Raw genomic sequence first — 21,565 nt, 5'->3', positions numbered from 1 at the left:
GTTCAGTTATATCGCCTAATGTGTAGGGCCTATTAGATCACAGAAAATTCAACAATTTTTTTTCAAGGTTTTTCAAGGAAAGTCATTAAATCCTGTAGTGAATTTAAAGACATAATATTTATTGAAGTAATTGGGATGACACTGCTCATTACTGCATACACTTTGGGTTGTCTGAGTGGTAATCTCACCAGTAATCCGAGTGGGGTAGTTTGAGTCGAGGTTTTGCCAGTTTCATTTGCTGTTCCTTAATCACGAAGGCTAGGACCTCCTCATCTGATAGGTGGCGATATGGCTGACTTCCAAATTCATAGAGTTCCCATATTGTAACTCCTAGGGACCTGTGTAGATCGACATAGGTTTCCATTACAATGAAATTGAGAACTGAACGCAACAATAATCCCTAAACACAATATAAAAAGAGCTAAGTTTAGGTTTAATAAATTCACTATTATGTTACAACAAGGATGCATACCCCAGTTTAACCAGAAGAAAAATAGTTTTGGTCTTTTTTTTGAAAATATAAATATAATGTGCTTATCTCTTTTTGTACAGTAGTTTTCGTTTTGTACTATAATACAATATGGTGTCCTGACATCTCCTGTACCACAATATTCTGTTCTCTGTATAAATGAAAGATAGCGGATGTATTCTGGTGTTTTCAAAGCTTTAATTAACAAGCAAGCAAACATTTGCAGTTGAAGAAAAATGGTTTTTATTATTGAACAATGACGAATATTATAATACAGTGACCCAGCTTTAAAAACACTGGCCAGAATTGGCAAGGCATACTTGCTTACATTGAAATAGTCCTCTATGGGAGTCCCAGAAGGGACACAGAGGTGCGAAGCGAGGGAGGAGTGGTGAAGCAGAATTCGTCATTGAAGTTCACCCCCCACTGTGCAATTGTGCATGATTTGTGTCATCAAGCCCCTGGCAAGTACTGAATGTAGCAAGGGGGACTTAGAAGGAAGTTGACATATAACTGAATTAGCTTTTCTTCAAAAACATGCTTATTAATGTTTTATATGAAAAACAAAGACGTATAATGATGAGTCACAATAACGTGTAATGGGTATGGGATATGTAAAACGATATTTCTAAAAGAAGGTTAAGTAAGACATTTAAAAAAAATGGGTACATATATCTACGTGTATCCTCCTGTTGTGAGGCGGTGGCAGCCGTGTGTGTGTGTGTGTGTGTGTGTGTGGGGGGGGGGGGTTGTGGCTCCACTTTGGGGATCGGGAGGTCGTATGTGCAGCACTGCACTGCAGGAGCACTGCAGGAGGGTTATAAGCCGTGTATCGGCTAACATTCTTGCATCAGTGCTTCCTACACACCTATACAATCAATGGCCATTCACCCGATATTGGGAGAACGGGCAAATGATTGTGTAGCTATGTACCTAGCTTAAGAGCCATTTAGAATACTAAAGTTATTTTACCCTATAAGTAAATATAAACAATGGCTATGTCTGCTTGCCACTAGAAAAGATAAGGGCGCAGCAATTCATCCATGGAATGGAATTTATACATATTAATGTACATTGCAGATAATATATCTGGTAGTTAGCGAGCATGGTTTTATAAACAAGAAACTCGATGCATGAAAAATATTATTCATTAAAATAAATGTTAAAGTGACTTTGTGTGTTTAAATACAAGGCATGCTTAGTTTTCCTCTAGTGTGCCTTTCCTCCAGCTGAAATCAGGACAGATCTGGGGCAGCCAGCACGTTGGAAAATAACAAATGTGCACGTTTTGATGTGCTGTGCTTTAAATATTTCACTACATCTGCATACATACTGTCAGTGTTAAATAGATCAGTTACCTAAAGAGAAATACAAAATATCAAAATCATGTACAAATAAAGATAATGGAAGAGAACCAGGAGACCCACCAGACGTTGCTTTCCTTGCTTTGGTCTACCACAACTAAATTTCCATGAACTTCATCTAAAAGTTCTGGTGCGACCCAGCGCAATGGGATCCAAAGACGGTCTGGAGTGATATAGTAGTCATCCTGCAGATACAAATAAAATCAGTTTTGCTATATAAAAGTCACAGAATCATTAAAAATTAAAATCATACTTGCCTACTCTCCTGGAACATCCATGGGGACTCCTGAATTTGGTACATCCCACAGACTCCCGTAAGAGTAGGTCACCCATCTCGCATTCCACCCACTACTTAGTGAGCAGGACATGGTAGGGCAACTTGATTCTTAGGGAATTGTGTCATCGTGGCCACATCCCCTCTTCACAGACCCAGAACTCTTGGCATTGTGCAGCTAATGATGAGAAGCACCTGCTCACCCCCTTTTAGAAATTATGTGCATTGCCCCTCTGGAAACTCTCCCAGACGGGAAAATGTGAAGTTTGCGCCTTCATCCTCTGCAAGGGATCTGTTATGTGTGGTGACTGGTCCCTGCTCCAGGACCAGCCACCCATATGCTGCTGCTGCTTTGAACCAGGCCCGCTTCCCTCCCTCCACTGAGTCCATTCCATGCCACCCTCATTGAAATCTGTCTGGAGCTTCATAGAACAGAGGAACTGTGACTGAGAGATGGTAAGCTCATGTGGAAGAAGGCACTAAGATGTTCTAATGTTATTATGGGGAGTGGGAGATGTAGTGTAGTGCAGAATATAGGGTATGTTTTGCAGTGTATGGGAACATGAAGTATAGTAATTTAGGGCAGGGTATAGGGGAATATAATTTAGTAATGTAGTGCAGTGTATAGGGGGATGTAGTGTACTGATGTAGTATAGCATATAGGGGGATGTTTAGTGGTGTAGGGCAGCATATAGGGGCATGTAGTGTAGTGATGTAGTATAATGATGTAGTGCAGTGATGTAGTGCAATGTATGGGGACACACAGGGGGCATGTAGTTGAACACGCTGCTGGGAGGGCCATGTGACAGCAGTTAAGGGTATTTGGGGCACACAGGGGGCAAGTGGGGAACATGCTGCTGGGGGCCATGTCACAGATGCTTAGGGCATTTGGGGTACACGGGGGCAATATCGTCTAATAGTATCAGCTTTTTCTAAATATTTGATAATATGAATTTTTTGTAGTGTGATAAGTGTGTGTGTGTGTGGGGGGGGGGGGGGGGCAATTTGCTGCCTTGCCCAGGGTGACAAAAATCCAAGTTTCGGCCTAGCATAACAGAGGATTTGATGTAGAGGTAATGTTCTTTTTAACTTTGTATTTTCTACTCTTTTTCCTATAGGGTTCTAGAACAAGTAGATTTATGATAGACTTACCATGGTTAAATCTCTTTCTGCGAGGTACACTGGATTCCACAGGGAATACATCGGGGGTGTAGAGTTGGATCGTGATCTGAGGCACCAACAGGCTAAAGCTTTGACTGTTCTCAGGATGCATTGCACTACCTCCTCTATAACCCCGCCTCCAGGCACTGGAGCTCAGTTTCGTTAACCAGTCCAATGCAGTAGCAGTTAAAAGAGACGGTAGATGTTAGTCACATAGAACCACATTCTCCCGACAGGAGAAGAGACTAGCGGCTAATGCCATACAAACCCAAAGAAGCTAAGTGCGTCAGGGCGGGCGCCCTGTGGTATCCAGTATTCCTCGCAGAAAGAGATTCAACCATGGTAAGACTTACCATGAATCTCCTTTTCTGCAGCGGGGAACACTGGAATTCCACAGGGAATACACCGGGGATGTCCTAAAGCAGTTCCTCATGGGAGGGGATGCACCGTAGCGGACACAAGAACCCGGCGTCCAAAGAAAGCATCCTGGGAGGCAAAAGTATCAGAGGCATAGAATCTGATGAACGTGTTCACTGAGGACCACGTAGCCGCCTTGCACAATTGTTCAGCGGATGCGCCTCAGCAGGCCACCCAAGAAGGTCCAACAGACCGAGTAGAATGGGCTTTAATAGCAGCAGGAGCCTGTGCATAGGCTTGTGCAATCACCATTCTAATCCATCTGTGCCAAAGTTTGCTTATTCGCAGGCCAGTCACGTTTGTGAAAACCAAAAAGTCAAAAATGGTATCTGACCTCCTGAGGGAGGCAGTCCTCTCTACGTAAATACGGAGAGCCCAAACCACATCCAAAGACCGCTTTTTGGAGGACAAACCAGAAGAGATAAAGGCCGGAACCACAATCTCTTGGTTAAGATGAAAAGATGATACCACCTTAGGTAGATAACCAGGGCGAGTTCGAAGAACTTCCTGGTCAAGGTGAAAATCAGAAAGGATGGACGACAGGACAAAGCGCCTGTTTTGTTCATATGTTTGTAAATCCAGTCATCAGGACACAGAGACATGTGAGTTCACTGCTGTGCTGTTTATTCCATCACCAACTCCAGACACACTGCACACTGGACCACCCACTTCCCAGCATCCCCCTGGTCCCAGGGACCATCACTGAAGATTCAGGCTTACACATGTTAGTAAGGGAGTGTCTACAAATATTAAGCATTCTAATACACTAACATCACATCCTCTTTTCTTTAAAGATAAGCCCTATACGCTTCAATGCAACAATTAACAACGTCATATTAAGAACATCATCTAACACGTTTCAATTAGTCTCTCAGGTCTGCGTATTTCCCTTTTAGGTCTTTCATACACAGTCTGTGTTTCATCGACCATGTTGGACCTTTCTAGAATCGTGGTTTGTTCACCATTATCAGGATCATCATACATGTCAGATGAAGGGTATTCTTCAGTCATGTTGTCTTCATTATGGTTAGGTTGAGATCTTAAATCCACCCGATTTCTTCTTACTTCCGCTCCACGCTCTGTACGTATAGTATAAGATCTTGGTGCTACTTGTGCTTGCACAATACCTTTCTGCCCCCAAATACCTTTCTCGTGATCTCTGAGACGGACTTGGTCACCCGATTTTAGATCAGATAAGCTTTTTGCACGCCTGTCATGGAACAGTTTCTGTTTTGCCTGTTGACGTTCCTTACTCAGTCTGACCAACGCTGAGTTATGTGTATTAAGCAGTTCATCATGTATCGGGAGATTTGCTCTAATCCTCCTTCCCATCAGCATTTGTGCAGGAGAAAGTCCATTCTGTAAAGGTGTACTGTGGTAGATTAAAAGACTTTTGTAGAAATCTTCTTTACCTTCATGAGACTCTTTACAGTTTATACTGAACTTTCCACCAACCCATTTGAGCGTGGATAGTGGGGACTTGACGTAGTATGGACAAATTCCCAAGCATCTGCAAATTGTCTAAATTCAGCACTGGAAAACTGAGGACCATTGTCAGTGAACACTTCCATAGGAACACCATGCCTTGCAAAGATTGACTTCATGCAATTGATTACGGCTATACTAGTAGTTGTATGTGGTGTCTTCACCTCAGGGTAGTTAGAGTAATAATCAGTCACGACAATGTATGTTTTCCCATTACAATCAAACAAATCTGCGCCAACTTTCTGGTACGGTCTCTCTGGCACTGCGTGAGGACTCAGTGGCTCGACTTGTTGTTTCGGTCTATACGTAAGACATAATTCACATGTAGCTGTAGTCTGTGCTATGTCTTGGTTCATTCTTGGCCAATACATAACTTCACGCGCTCTCCGCTTACATTTTTCTTCTCCTAAGTGGCCTTCATGTATCTTGCACAGCATAGTTTTTCTTAGTCGTGCAGGTATGACAAACCTATTGCCTTTGTAAATAATACCATCGACAACTGTAAGGTCACTGCGGAACATCCAATAATCATGGATAGACAGCGGGCACGCATGTTTTTCTGCTGGCCAACCTTTCAGAATGATATCTTTCAACACTTTCATTGTGTCATCTGTCTCAGTTTCTTTCCTCATCTGTTCTTGTCTTGCAAGAGACACTGGTAGAGAAGCTACGATCAAATTAACATAGGCTACTATCTCTTCATCCATCAGACTTTTGGAACCTTCACTTTAGTCCACAGCACGAGAAAGTGTATCAGCAATGTACATGTATTTGCCGGGACAGTACAGCAAGTGTACATCATATTTCTGTAGTCTGATAAGCATTCGTTGAATTCTCATGGGGCAGTCATGTAATGATTTAGTCATGATAGCTACCAATGGCTTGTGGTCAGTTTCCACTGTAAATGTTTGACCATACACAAACTGATGAAATCGCTCACATGCATATGTGATCGCTAGAAGTTCTTTTTCTATCTGAGCATACCTTGTTTCAGCACTTGTCAGTGCTCTTGATGCATAGATTACTGGTTGCTATGTATCCTCATGTTCTTGTAACAGCACTGAGCCTAGGCCAAATTGTGAAGCATCTGCTGAAATTCTTATTCTTTTCGCAGGATCAACGAATTTTAGCACTGGTTGCTCTGTAATGATCTGTTTCACGTTTTGCCAACTATCTTCTTGTTCATGTGACCACATCCACTCGTTATCTTTGTCCAACAACCATCTAAGAGAGGCTGTTCGTTCAGAGAGTTGAGAAATAAACTTTCCTAAGTAAGTAATCATTCCTAGGAATCTTCTAACGTCGTCTTTGTTGTTAGCACGTTCCATGTTCACTATGGCTAATATTTTCCTTGGGTCTGGTTTTACACCTTGATCCGAGACCACGTCGCCCATTAAGGTAAGTGTATTCACGCCAAATTCACATTTGCCCTTGTTTAGCTTTAGATTCACTTTCTTGACAAGTTCCATTACTTGTCTCAATCTAGAATCATGTTCTTCCTTTGTAGATCCCCAGACAATAATGTCATCCATCATTGTTTCAACACCTGGAATATGTTCAAAAATCATGTGTATCTTTTTGTGATATACTTCTGGAGCAGACAATATTCCATATGGTAGTCGAAGAAATCTGTATCGACCTTCTGGTGTATTAAATGTACAAAGCTTTGAGCTGGCCTCATCTAGCTTCATTTGCCAGAATCCTGAAGATGCGTCCAATTTACTGAACCATTTTGCTCCCGCAAATTGCGACATGATTTCATCTCTGGTTGGTAGTTTGAAATGTTCTCGTTTAATAGCTTTGTTTAAATCTCTGGGGTCTAGACATATTCTGAGTTGTCCATTTTTCTTTTCAACAATTACGAAGGAGATTACCCATTCAGTAGGCTCATCAACTTTCTGTATCACACCCAAGGCTTCCATGCGATTTAACTCTTGTTTCAGTTTTTCTCTCAGTGCAAACGGCACTTTTCTACAGGGGTGTATCACTGAAGAAACTTGTGTGTCTATATTTATTGTATGCTCTCCAGGCAAACAACCTAGACCTTCAAACAAGTCTCTGTATTCTGTAAACATCGATTTGCAGTCATCTTCTACTTGTGATGTCACCATAAAAACTTTCTTTAGCAAGCTTAGTTTCTCACAGGAACTTAATCCTAGAATCGGTTGCACATTTTTATCCACAATCAGTAGAGATGTTTTAAACTGTTGTCCCTTATATTTCAGTGTCACTAAGCATGTACCTTTCACAGGAATTTCCTCCCCAGTGTACCCTGCAACTTTCACTTTAGCTGCATGAATTTTAGGTTTTACTCTAAAAGTCTTATAGTCTTGAAACGATATTAAATTAACCTGCGCGCCAGTATCAAGCTTAAAGGGAATGACAATCTCGTTCACAGTTAAAGGGTCAATCCATTCTTTCTTATCTGCACTGCAAAGTTCAATGCAATCCACAAAGAATTCCTCTGTTTAACAGCATGCACATTGGTTGTTTCCCTTTTCATTTTACAGCATTTGGCAAAATGATTAAGTCTACCACATTTCATGCAGGTTTTACCATAAGCAGGGCATATTTTAGGATTGTGAGCATTTCCACATCTACTACACATTTCCTTATTAGACTGTGGCTTAGACTGCTTCATTCTTGAGAATGGAGGTTTGCTTGGCTCTGTGTTCTGCACTACATGGACAGCAGCATCAACTTCCTTGTGTAACTTTTTGGCTTGAAATCTAGTTATTTCTGCAGATCTGCACATAGTCACTGCCTTATCTAGTGTTAGGTCTTGCTCTCTCAGCAATCTCTCTCTGAGTCCATTATCAGGTATTCCACAGACAATACGATCTCTAATCAGTGAATCCTTTAAATCACCAAACTCACAGGTTTTATTGAGTGATTGCAGCTCTGTAACATACTGATCAAATCCATCTACAGACTTCTGATCACATGTGAAAAACTTATATCTTTCATATGTCACATTTTTCCTTGGCACAAAGTAATCTTCAAACTTTTGCATTATAGAAGATAGCACCATATTCTGCCCTCATCAAACTGAAAACTATTATAAATGTCCAGCACATCCTCTCCTATCACATGGAGGAAAATGGATGCCTTCGTTTTGTCAGCCTCTGTATCAGCTCCACATGCACCAAGATATATATTAAACCTTTGCTTAAATCTTTTCCAGTTTTCAGACAAGTTACCAGACATCAGCATGCCAGTTGGAGGAGCTAGTTTATCCATGGTTACTCACTGTTTGAAGAAAGGAGCACACGGCAGGCTTTGCAGACACCGAGTATCACAGCCTTACAGACTGCTGCAGGATTCTTTCACACTCTGAGAGCACTAGCAGTCCAAGTTAAACTTCTTCTGACACCATGTTTTGTTCATATGTTTGTAAATCCAGTCATCAGGACACAGAGACATGTGAGTTCACTGCTGTGCTGTTTATTCCATCACCAACTCCAGACACACTGCACACTGGACCACCCACTTCCCAGCATCTCCCTGGTCCCAGGGACCATCACTGAAGATTCAGGCTTACACATGTTAGTAAGGGAGTGTCTACAAATATTAAGCATTCTAATACACTAACATCACAGCGCCTAAGTCCGACACCCTACTAGCAGAGGCAATAGCCAGTAAAAACACGTCCTGAAGTGTAAGACATTTAAGATCTACAGACTCAAGAGGTTCAAATGGAGACTCTTGTAGGGCATTTAAGACCACAGACAGATCCCATGGAGCCACAGGAGGGACATAGGGAGGCTGAATCCGTAAAACACACTGAGTGAAAGCATGAACGTCAGGTATAGACGCAATTTTCCTCTAAAACCAAACCGACAAGGCAGATATATGAACCATGAGGGAGGCCAGACTAAGGCCTAAATCTAGGCCTCGTTGCAGAAAAGCCAAAAGCCTGGAAGTTCTGAACGAATAGGCATCCTAATTCTTAGCAGCACACCATGTGAAGAAAGAGTTCCAGACCCTGTAATAAATCTGTGCAGAAGCCGGTTTGCGGGCCTTCAACATAGTTTGAATAACCGCCTCAGAGAATCCTTTGGCCCTCAGGAGTGAAGCTTCAAGAGCCACGCCATTAAAGCCAGTCTGGTCAGGTCTGGATAGACACAAGGGCCCTGAACGGGGAGAACCAATGCCATCTGGGCCACGCTGGAGCAACTAGAAGTAGCATTCCTCTTTCTTGCTTGAACTTCCGTAGTACCCTGAGCAGGAGTGACACTGGAGGGAACATGTATGGCAGCCGAAAGTTCCATGGAAATTCAGTGCGTCCACGAACACTGCTCGAGGATCCCTTGTCCTTGATTCAAAGACCGGAACCTTGTGATTGTGTCGAGACGTCATCAGGTCTACATCTGGTAGGCCCCACTTGTCCACTAGGAGTTGAAAGACTTCCGGATGAAGACTCCACTCCCCGGCATGAACGTCCTGACGACTGAGAAATCCACTTCCCAGTTGAGGACTCCGGGAATGAACACTGCCGATATTGCTAGCAGATGGCGTTCCACCCAACGTAGGATTTTTGATACCTCTAGCATTGCCATGTGGCTTCGAGTGCCGCCTTGATGATTTATGTACACCACCATGGTGGCGTTGTTTGATTGTACGTGAACAGGCCTGTTCTGTACCAGAGGCAGGGCCAGTGTCAACGCATTGAACACTGCCCGCAATTCCAGAATGTTTATCGGGAGGAGAGATTCCTCCCTGGTCCATCGACCCTGGAGAGAGTGTTGCTCCAACACCGTGCCTCAACCCCGCAGACTGGCATCCGTTGTCAGGAGGACCCAGTTGGAGATCCAGAAGGGACGGCCCCTGCTCAACTGTTGGTCCTGTAGTCACCAGCTCAGTGACAGACGAACCTCCGGAGTCAAGGAGATCATTTAAGACCTGATCCGATGAGGCAGGCCATCCCACTTGGAAAGGATTAACCTCTGCAGAGGGAGGGAATAAAATTGAGCGTACGCTACCATGTCAAAATTGGACACCATGAGGCCTAGTACTTGCATCGCCGAGTGTATCGACACTCTTGGGCGAGAGAGGAAATATCTGATCCTGTCCTGAAGTTTCAGGACTTTCTCTGGAGACAAAAACAATCATTGGCTGTGTGTCCAGCAGTGTCCCCAGGTGCACCATGCTCCAAGCAGGGACCAGCGAGGACATATTACAGTTGATGAGCCACCCATGGGCTTGTAGAAATTGGACCATCTGTTCCAGATGATTGCGGAGAATCTCTTGGGAGTTCGCCAGGATCAGCAAGTTGTCCATATACTGCAGGATCCTGATTCCCTGACGGCAGAGAAGGGCTGTCATTACAGCCATGACCTTGGTGAATATCCAAGGGGCCATGGTCAATCCAAAAGGCAAGGCCCGGAATTGATAATGTTGGTTGCCAATAGCAAACCGCAGATATTGCTGATGTGATATGCCAATAGGTATGTGCAGGTAAGCATCCTGTATGTCCAGGGACACCATATAGTCTTCGGGTTACAAGGCCAGCACAATGGAGCTTAGAGTTTCCATACGGAATTTGGATACTCTCACAAATTTGTTCAATGATTTGAGGTTAAGTATAGGCTGGAAGGACACATTTGGTTTCAGAACTAGAAACAGGGTCGAATAGTATCCCCTGCCTCTCTGAGAGAAAGGTACTGACACTACCACTCCTGTGTCCAGGAGGGATTGTGCAACCAAGTGTAGATCTTGCGCTTTTAACATATCCGAAGGGATAACCGTCGTGCAGAACTGGCGAGGGGGACGTCTCTTGAAAGAGATTGCAAACCCGTGAGAGACAACTTCCCGCACCCAGGCGTCCAAAGTGGTCGTTAACCAGGCCTGGGCGAACTGCAGAAGTCAGCCTCCCACCCTGGGGTCCCCCAGTGGGAGGCCCGCCTCGTCATGCAGTAGGCTTTTCTTGTTTGGAAGCAGGCTGACGGGCGGCCCAAGATTGTTTACATTTGGGCTTAGTGGTTTTGGAAGCACGAGCCTGTCTAGGGTACGCCTGACCTTTTGCTTTTCCTGGAGGTCGAAAGGAATGAAAAGTGGTACTCTTAGCCTTCGGAGCCGAAGGATTAGTACTTAGGAGAAACGCAGTCTTGGCAGTCGCCAAGTCAGTTAAATCTTATTCAGATCCTCCCCAAATAGGATGTTTTTTTAAGGTCTTTTTGGAATCCAGGTTCACCTTCCAGGACCTCAACCACAGAATTCAGCAAGCCAGGATAGACGTAGTAGACGCCTTGGCCGCCATTACAACTGTATCAGAGTCCGCCTCCTGAATATAGTGGGAGGCTGTGGTAATATAAGACAGATATTGTCTGGCAGTGTCAGAAAAATCCTTTGGTAGCTCATCCTCAATTGCCTGAACCCATGCTTCAATTCCTTTCGCAGCCCAGGAGGCTGCCATAGTGGGTCTATGTACAGCACAAGTAAGAGAGTAAATAGACTTCAGGCAACCCTCCACACGCTTATCCGTCAGTTCCTTCAGTAAGGTAACAGTGGTGACAGGCAGAGTAGATGACCCCACAAGACGTGCAACATGAGAGTCCACCGGCGGTGGAGTTTCCCACTTGTTACTCAACTCCGCAGGGATAGGATAATGAGCTAGCATCTTTTTAGACAGGGAAAACTTCTTTCCTGGAGATGACCAGGATTCCTGACGTATGTCAATTAAATGGTCAGAATGTGGTAAGACTACTTTAGCAACCTTCTGACGTTTGAATTTATCAGGTTTCTTAGACGTAGTAGTAGGCTCGATCTCATCTATTTGTAGAATCAGCTTAATAGCCTCCACTAGGTCAGGAACATCAACCTGGGTTGTAGATTCCTCATCAGAAGCAACTGTTTCAGTGTCTGATGGATCAGTATATTCCCAATCCTCATCGGAAGAATTATCCAAAATTTTAGTGGACTGTGAGGAAGAAATGGCCCGCTTAGATGACCCCTTGGCCCCAGAGGGGCGTGGGGTAGACTTGTGTCTAACCAGAGATTGATTCAATTGTTGTAACTGGGTAGACAGAGTGGCCGCCCAGGGCAGATTAACTGCAGGGACAATATGTGGCTGCAATGGCACAGGAGGTCCCACAGGGGGCGTAACATGTGTTACAAGCTTATTCAGCATACTTGAGAACGCTGCCCAAGGTGGATACTGGGAAAAAAAACCTAGGCGCTAACTTTATAAAGAATGTCAATATATTTTTATAGATGTCTATATGTATATACACACATCTAAAATATTCACATCTCTGTTTCTCCCGTTCGCTGCTGTAAACAAACTTCTGTATGTTTGTATATTGGTATAGAAAAGAAAAAATAATACAGCTGCGCCCGGGATTAACAGAAGATAGAATAGACCCTAATTGAACAATTAATTACACATGCAAATGCAAGCCACCGAGTGTCAATGATCAATTAAACCAATCAATGCTGCACATAAATGTTTTAATATATAAATGACAAAATAAAATTATATTTAAAATTGACTGTGCACAATATACAATTTATATTGCTAAAAAGGAAATGTAACATAAAAATGTGTCCAAATGCGAACACAAACACTGTATCACATACGGTATCTCAGATCTATCACAGCTAAGTAAACATCTCCATTGAGATACACTGTTGCGCCATTAGTATGAACAGTGGCTAAATAAATAACCAGTCTCTGGAATCCACATATATATATGGTAATCACTTTTTGCAAGTCCCTCTGTTATTCAGGTCCGTAACAATATACCTTTTGTATATTGGATAGCAGTTCATGCAGTTATATATGGAGAACTGTACAGTGCTTGTTTTATAGAGCAGGTACGTGTGGCGTCCCACCGTGCTATTACCTGGTCTGGTTGTAAGATAAAAACCGAAATCGGACTGCGCTCACCTCATGTGGGTGCTGGATTGATTGGCAGTATAGAGACCGCTGACCCTTAGTTGGTAATAGGCCAAAACATGCAGGTAGCTGGCGCCAGACTGCGCTGGCTGAGGTGATCCCCTCGTAGTACTCTCACCGACAAACACGTCCTGCAGCGAGGGGGAGCCGAGCCGGGACTGTGTCACCTCACGGAGGCTTGTTGGGTCAATTCCGATATTGTGACCGGTATGCTGTAGCGGGGGCCGGCTGGCCACGTCTCGTAAGCACCAAGCGGCACTAGCGTAATTGTTCAGACCTCTGGGTATCTGACCAGAGGTGTTGCATATAGCAAGTATTCCAGGTGGGTGTTGCATAAAGCAAGTGTTCCCACCTGGAATACTTGCTATATGCAACACCTCTGGTCAGATACCCAGAAGTCTGAACAATTACGCTAATGCCGCTTGGTGCTTACGAGACGTGGCCAGCCGGCCCCCGCTACAGCATACCGGTCACAATATCGGAATTGACCCAACAAGCCTCCGTGAGGTGACACAGTCCCGGCTCGGCTCCCCCTCGCTGCAGGACGTGTTTGTCGGTGAGAGTACTACGAGGGGATCACCTCAGCCAGTGCAGTCTGGCGCCAGCTACCTGCATGTTTTGGCCTATTACCAACTAAGGGTCAGCGGTCTCTATACTGCCAATCAATCCAGCAGCCACATGAGGTGAGCTCAGTCCGATTTCGGTTTTCATCTTACAACCAGACCAGGTAATAGCACGGTGGGACGCCACACGTACCTGCTCTATAAAACAAGCACTGTACAGTTCTCCATATATAACTGCATGAACTGCTATCCAATATACAAAAGGTATATTGTTACGGACCTGAATAACAGAGGGACTTGCAAAAAGCGATTACCATATATATATATGTGGATTCCAGAGACTGGTTATTTATTTAGCCACTGTTCATACTAATGGCGCAACAGTGTATCTCAATGGAGATGTTTACTTAGCTGTGATAGATCTGAGATACCGTATATGATACAGTGTTTGTGTTCGCACTTGGACACATTTTTATGTTACATTTCCTTTTTAGCAATATAAATTGTATACTGTGCACAGTCAATTTTAAATATAATTTTATTTTGTCATTTATATATTAAAACATTTATGTGCAGCATTGATTGGTTTAATTGATCATTGACACTCGGTGGCTTGCATTTGCATGTGTAATTAATTGTTCAATTAAGGTGGATACAGATTGACCACAGTTGCTGCAGGTTGACTGGGAGGTGTATGACATATATAGTGCTGCGGCCTTGAAGTCTTCTTAAAAAGCTCTTTTCAGGGCTGCCTAGCGCAGCCCCACCTGTTAGTGACCTGCACTGCAGGCACCAACTTACAAACTGAGCTTCAGTGCCCGGAGGCGGGGTTATAGAGGAGGCGATGCAATGCATCCTTGGAACAGTCAAAGCTTTAGCCTGTTGGTGCCTCAGATCGAGATCCAACTCTACACCCCCGATGTATTCCCTGTGGAATCCCAGTGTACCCCGCTGCAGAAATAAATGTTTTGAGGCAACAAACCTTGTAATTGTTGTGAGAAATTCCATAATCCCCAATTCGGACAGTGAGGTCAGAGGTCAGAAGGCAATTTCTTAGAGCAAGGTCACTGTGTGAATACATAGTAAAATAAAATAAAGAGATGAAAATACTGTAGCTGACATTATGATTATACACAGCGCTAACATATTGCACAGTGGTGTTTAACCTTAAACTAACCTGTTTTACATTCTATTTGAATTTGCTACAGTATGGCCCTCATTCCGAGTCGTTCGCTCGGTATTTTTCATCGCATCGCAGTGAAATTCCGCTTAGTGCGCATGCGCAATATTCGCACTGCGACTGCGCCAAGTATCTTTGCTATGAAGAAAGTATTTTTACTCACGGCTTTTTCATCGCTCCGGCGATCGTAATGTGATTGACAGGAAATGGGTGTTACTGGGCGGAAACAGGCCGTTTTATGGGCGTGTGGCTGAAAACGCTACCGTTTCCGGAAAAAACGCAGGAGTGGCCGGAGAAACGGGGGAGTGGTTGGGCGAACGCTGGGTGTGTTTGTGACGTCAAACCAGGAACGACAAGCACTGAACTGATCGCACAGGCAGAGTAAGTCTGGAGCTACTCTAAAACTGCTAAGTAGTTTGTGATCGCAATATTGCGAATACATCGGTCGCAATTTTAAGATGCTAAGATACACTCCCAGTAGGCGGCGGCTTAGCGTGTGTAACTCTGCTAAATTCGCCTTGCGACCGATCAACTCGGAATGAGGGCCCATGTTCTGTACACAGATTTTTTTTATCTACTATCAGCCTCAGGGTATATTACAGGGCTGTTTCTAGCCAATTTGGCTCCCAGTGCGAGATTTAAAAATGCGCCCCCCCATGACATAAAAAAATGTGACACACACACACACACACACACACACACACACACACCTAGATTAAAAAAAACCTTGTGCGCGCACCCACGGGGGCGTGGCCTCATCTAAATGGGTGTGGCCTCATTTAAATGGGCATGGCCTCGTCTGAAAAGACTACCTCACAATCCAGTTTTTGACCCTGCTCCAACAGATCACGGCCACCACAGGAAAAAAAATTCTACCATATTAAGCCCCACACAGTAATGCCCCCTGCACCATATTATGCCACACACCGCAATGCCCTTGATACATTAAATCCCCACATTACGGCAGGCAAGAGTCCCCATTTCACACATTACGGCAGGTGTCCCTATTTTACACATTGAGAGAGAGAGAGAGAATACTTACAGAGGCGATTACCGCTCTTCGGCCCGCCTCACCAGTTGCTCCTCGCGCCGGCCTTTCCCTCTTCCTAACTTGGATCCCCCTCTGTACTCCGCTCGGGGTGGGGGGAGTTTCGCGGAGTGACGGGGTTGCGTCGTGACGTAACGACGCAACCGCGTCATTCCGTGAAACTCCGCACTCCGAGTGGGTTACTCGGGGAGAAATAGGAGGGGGAAGCAGGGAGCCACAGTTAGTGCCGCAGCGGGCGCCCAGTGCGGTTGCACTGCTCGCCTGCCCCAAGAAACGGCCCTGGTATATTATGTCAACAGTGGCCTTGTTGACATCTATAATGTCAACCTCCATAATGTCAAAATGATTCAGAATTATCACACAGGATGTGATATTATTGGTAGTGTTTGGAAACAGAGGCATAACTGTCGGAGGCAACGGAGTCGGCTGCTGCTGGGTTCCTGCTCTGTAGGGTGGCACCTCTTCTCCTGTCCTGTTCCATGTTCAGCGACACCATTCAATTAAGTTAATTGACAGCCGACGCTATCTCTTGGCCGACTCTCCACCCTCACTAGTCCCTGCACCTTACAAGTCACACCCTCTTTATTATAGATGCACATTTTAAAAGTGCTGTACCCAGGGCCGGTGCAAGGTTTCTCGGCACCCTAGGCAAATCTTAAACCTACCCCCCCCCCCCCCCCCCCCTAATTCAGGTTATGTCACACTGTGCCCCTTATTCACAGTAGAGACCACTTACGCTAAACCACACAGTAGAGCCCATTCACATTCTGGTAGAGCCCATTCATGTCTTGACACACAGTAGGACTGCCCCTTATAACATTATATGTCGTACAGTAATGCCCTTATAACATTTTGCCACACAATAGTAATGCCCTTACACATTATGCCACATCAAAATTGGCTGCCGGTCTGTGAGCTCCGATTGGCCCGCGGATGACTCCAGATTCAAAATGAAGGAGTCACTGTCTCTCACATGGCTGAGAGGCCGTGTGCCAGCTGTAATCATCTCTACAGAAGTCCGCAATGGACAAACAGCAGTAGATCAGCACACCACCTCTTAGAGAAGTAGAAAAAAAGAGCATTCTTTAATTTGCAACAGTGCAATAACCGAAACGGGCTGTAGGGATAGCCATCTGCCAATATGCTGACTGCATCCATGATATTCGGATGAGTATGAATGCTGCTATGTTTTGTTGAAGGCATGAAGCTATTTACAAATTAAAGAATGCAATTTTTTTCTACTTTTCTAATGGGCCCTACACACTGCGTGATCCACCACCGAGCTGCCTGACAGTGGATACAGCTGCCGGGCGACCCGGCGGCGGGGGGAGTGAAGTTTCTTCACTCCCCCCGTCACCCGGCTCCATAGCAGTGCAGGCAAATATGGACGAGATCGTCCATATTGGCCTGCATGCACAGCTGACGGGGCAAAAGCGATGAACGAGCGCGGGGCCGCGCATCATTCATCGCTGGTGACTCCGCACTGAAAGATATGAACGGTATTTCGTTCATTAATGAACGAGGTCGTTCATATCTTTCATTCATCTTTCATTACTATCGCGCAGTGTGTAGGGCCTATAAAAGGGTGGTGTGCTGGTCTACTGCTGTTTGTCCATTGCGGACTTCTGTAGAGATTACTGGATGTATTTGAGCACCCAAGCATTCATTCACCCTAAGTGGGTGAGAACTTGTACTATATATAAATACATCATCATTTCACATATTTTCAAGTATCCAGAGTGCTGCCTTATTACAAAATGGATATATACAGTGGTCGAAGTGGAAATTTGAAGTGGGGGCATGCAAAAGTCAAGAACGGCGTGCTCGCTCCAGAAAAGGGAGCGTGGTCACCCAAAAAAGAGGCATGGTCACCCAAAAGGGGGCATGTCCAGTGTAGTAGAACCACTTATACTATCTAGTACTGGTGCCCCTTTCACCCTATAGCACACAGTACGAGCCGAAATTCACAATGTAGCACACTGAATGAGCTGAAATTCACCTTATAGCACACGGTACGAGCCGAAATTCACATTGTAGCACACAGTACGAGCCGAAATTCACATTGTAGCACACTGAATGAGCTGAAATTCACATTGTAGCACACTGATGGAGCCGAAATTCACATTGTAGCACACTGAATGAGCCTAAATTCACATTGTAGCACACTGAATGAGCCTAAATTCACATTGTAGCACACTGAATGAGCTGAAATTCACATTGTAGCACACAGTACGAGCCAAAACTCACATTATAGCACACTGAATGAGCTGAAACTCACATTATAGCACACTGAATGAGCCGAAATTCACATTGTAGCACACTGAATGAGCCGAAATTCACATTGTAGCACACTGAATGAGCCTAAATTCACATTGTAGCACAATGAATGAGCCTAAATTCACATTGTAGCACAATGAATGAGCCAAAATTCACATTGTAGCACACTGAATGAGCTGAAATTCACCTTATAGCACACGGTATGAGATGAAATTCACATTGTAGCACACAGTACGAGCCGAAATTCACATTGTAGCACACTGAATGAGCCGAAAGTCACATTGTAGCACACTGAATGAGCCGAAATTCACATTGTAGCACACTGAATGAGCTGAAATTCACATTGTAGCACACAGTACGAGCCAAAATTCACATTGTAGCACACTGAATGAGCTGAAATTCACATTGTAGCACACTGAATGAGCCGAAATTCACATTGTAGCACACTGAATGAGCCGAAATTCACATTGTAGCACACTGAATGAGCCGAAATTCACATTGTAGCACACTGAATGAGCTAAAATTCACATTAATCCACACTGAATGAGCCAAAACTCACATTATAGCACACTGAATGAGCCGAAATTCACATGATAGCACACTGAATGAGCCGAAACTCACATTGTAGCACACTGAATGAGCCGAAACTCACATTGTAGCACACTGAATGAGCCGAAATTCACATTGTAGCACACTGAATGAGCCGAAATTCACATTATAGCACACTGAATGAGCTGAAATTGACCTTATAGCACACAGTACGAGCCGAAATTCACATTGTAGCACACAGTACGAGCCAAAATTCACATTATAGCACACTGAATGAGCCGAAATTCACATTGTAGCACACTGAATGAGCCGAAATTCACATTGTAGCACACTGAATGAGCCGAAACTCACATTGTAGCACACTGAATGAGTCAAAATTCACATTGTAGCACACTGAATGAGCCGAAATTCACATTGTAGCACACTGAATGAGCCGAAATTCACATTGTAGCACACTGAAAGAGCTGAAATTGTGACAGCAGGGACAGCCAGAGTGACGACAGGGGGAGAGAGAGTGACAACAGGGAGAGAGAGAGTTACGACAGGGAGAGAGAGTGACGACGGGGAGAGAGTGGCGACGGGGAGAGAGAGTGGCGACGGGGAGAGAGCGTGGCGACGGGGAGAGAGAGCGTGGCAACGGGGAGAGAGAGCGTGACGACGGGGAGAGAGAGCGTGACGACGGGGAGAGAGAGCGTGACGACGGGGAGAGAGAGCGTGACGACGGGGAGAGAGAGCGTGACGACGGGGAGAGAGAGCGTGACGACAGGGAGAGAGAGCGTGACGACAGGGACAGAGAGTGACGACAGGGACAGAGAGTGACGACAGGGACAGACAGTGATGACAGGGAGAGAGAGTGACGACAGGGACAGACAGTGACGACAGGGAGAGAGAGTGACGACAGGGAGAGAGAGTGACGACAGTGACGACAGGGAGAGAGAGTGACGACAGTGACGACAGGGAGAGAGAGTGACGACAGGGAGAGTGACGACTGAGAGTGACGACAGGGAGAGAGAGTGACGACAGGGAGAGAGTGACGACAGGGAAAGTGACGACAGGGAGAGAGAGGAGACGACAGTGACGACAGGGAGAGAGAGTGACGACAGGGAGAGAGAGTGACTAGAGAGAGATAGTATTTTAGGTCAAGAGGTCAAGTTGCTTGTGTCCCAAAAGAGACTCCCCCCACAGTGCAGGGCTGCTTTTAAGGGTTAAAGTAGCTGGTATGTAAGGCTGTAAATCTCTTGGTGCAACGCCTCATACCTTCCAATGTGATTAATGTTCTCTTCAGCAGTCTCCTATCCACACGTGTGCAGGCCCCCTCCCTTGTATTGTGCTATCATTCCGGAGGCCCGTCAGCTGTCCTGTGGTGATGAGATGCACTCCCTCACTGCAGCCTGTCTGGCTGAGCTATTGCCCGTGTAGCTGCAGAGGTGAATAGGGAGCCGCAGCTGTTTCTGTTTACTGCTGGCCCGGCGGTTGTTTCCGGGAGTGGTCAGCAAGGGGGAGGGGGCGCAGCAAACCCTTCACATAGGCGGCCCTGGCTGGGGGTGAAGATGACTGATAATGGTGGTTGCGGCTGGCCAGACCTGCGCCGCGACCACCGCTAGGCTAGCATAAATAAATGTTTTAAGTAAATCTTATTCAGCAGGAGTGTCCCGCCCTCTAGTGGCTGCCGCCCGTAGGCAGCTGCCTAAAGCTGCCTAATGGTAGCGCCGGCCGTGGCTATACCCAGGATTAGAACCCACAACCTATTACACTTGAAGCAGGCACCTTACTGATTGAGTTATTTGCTCCTGTATAGGAAGCATGAGAATTTTAACTATATGAAGTTACTTCTCTGACAATTACAAGTAACTTCATATAGTTAAAATTCCCATGCTTCCTATAGAGGAGCAAATAGTTCCATCAGTAAGGTGCCTGCTTCCAGTAAGATAGGGTGTGGGTTCTAATCCTGGGTATGGCACTTGTAAAATAATTGTCAGAGAAATAATCAGCATTGTGATGACTGAACAGATCTATGTAGTGTGTGGCTGCACGCTATATAGATCTGCCTAGTTGCAATGGTTTTGAATTGACAATTCTAGATAGCTTCATATAATTAGAATCTGCAATGCAGGAGCAAATAGCTTGATCAGTGTCTGCCTTCAGTGTAACAGATCATGGGTTCTAACCTTGGGGGTAATTCCAAGTTGATCGCAGCAGGAATTTTGTTAGCAGTTGGGCAAAACCATGGCCCTCATTCCGAGTTGTTCGCTCGCTAGCTGCTTTTAGCAGCATTGCACACGCTAAGCCGCCGCCCTCTGGGAGTGTATCTTAGCTTAGCAGAATTGCGAATAGAAATTTCTTAGCAGTTTCTGAGTAGCTCCAGACTTACTGTACTCCTACATTGCGATCAGTTCAGTCAGTTTCGTTCCTGGTTTGACGCCACAAACACACCCAGCGTTCGCCCAGACACTCCCCCGTTTCTTCAGACACTCCCGCGTTTTTCCCAGAAACGCCAGCGTTTTTTCGCACACTCCCAGAAAACGGCCAGTTTCCGCCCAGAAACACCCACTTCCTGTCAATCACACTACGATCACCAGAGCGATGAAAAATCCTTGTTAGGCCGTTAGTAAAATACCTAACTTTTGTGTAAAATAACTCAGCGCATGCGCTCTGCGAACCTTGAGCATGCGCAGTAAGCGACTAATCGCAGTATAGCGAAAATTGGCAACGAGCAAACAACTCGGAATGACCCCCCATGTGCACTGCAGGGGAGGCAGATTTAACATGTGCAGAGAGAGTTAGATTTGGGTGTGGTGTGTTCAATCTGCAAACTAATTTGCAGTGTAAAAATAAAGCAGCCAGTATTTACCCTGCACAGAAATAAAATAATCCACCCAAA

General features: G+C 45.0%; 1 protein-coding gene across 2 annotated transcripts in view; it reads right to left on the bottom strand.

The window, feature by feature from the left end:
- The window catches only part of LMTK3 (lemur tyrosine kinase 3), a 239,515-nt gene that overhangs the window by 60,170 nt on the left and 157,780 nt on the right, over window positions 1–21,565 (bottom strand). For both annotated transcript variants that reach the window (XM_063942786.1, XM_063942787.1), the window contains exons 9-11: window positions 14,613–14,697; window positions 1,897–2,018; window positions 189–338 (exon numbers count right to left, since the gene is read on the bottom strand). In XM_063942786.1, the coding sequence (XP_063798856.1) occupies window positions 189–338; window positions 1,897–2,018; window positions 14,613–14,697 (357 nt within the window). The remainder of the gene's footprint in view (window positions 1–188; window positions 339–1,896; window positions 2,019–14,612; window positions 14,698–21,565) is intronic.

Source organism: Pseudophryne corroboree, chromosome 10 (assembly GCF_028390025.1).
Source record: "Pseudophryne corroboree isolate aPseCor3 chromosome 10, aPseCor3.hap2, whole genome shotgun sequence".
NCBI lineage: Eukaryota > Metazoa > Chordata > Amphibia > Anura > Myobatrachidae > Pseudophryne > Pseudophryne corroboree.
Note: the sequence above shows the minus strand (reverse complement) of the source record. Positions and strands in the feature narration are given on the sequence as shown.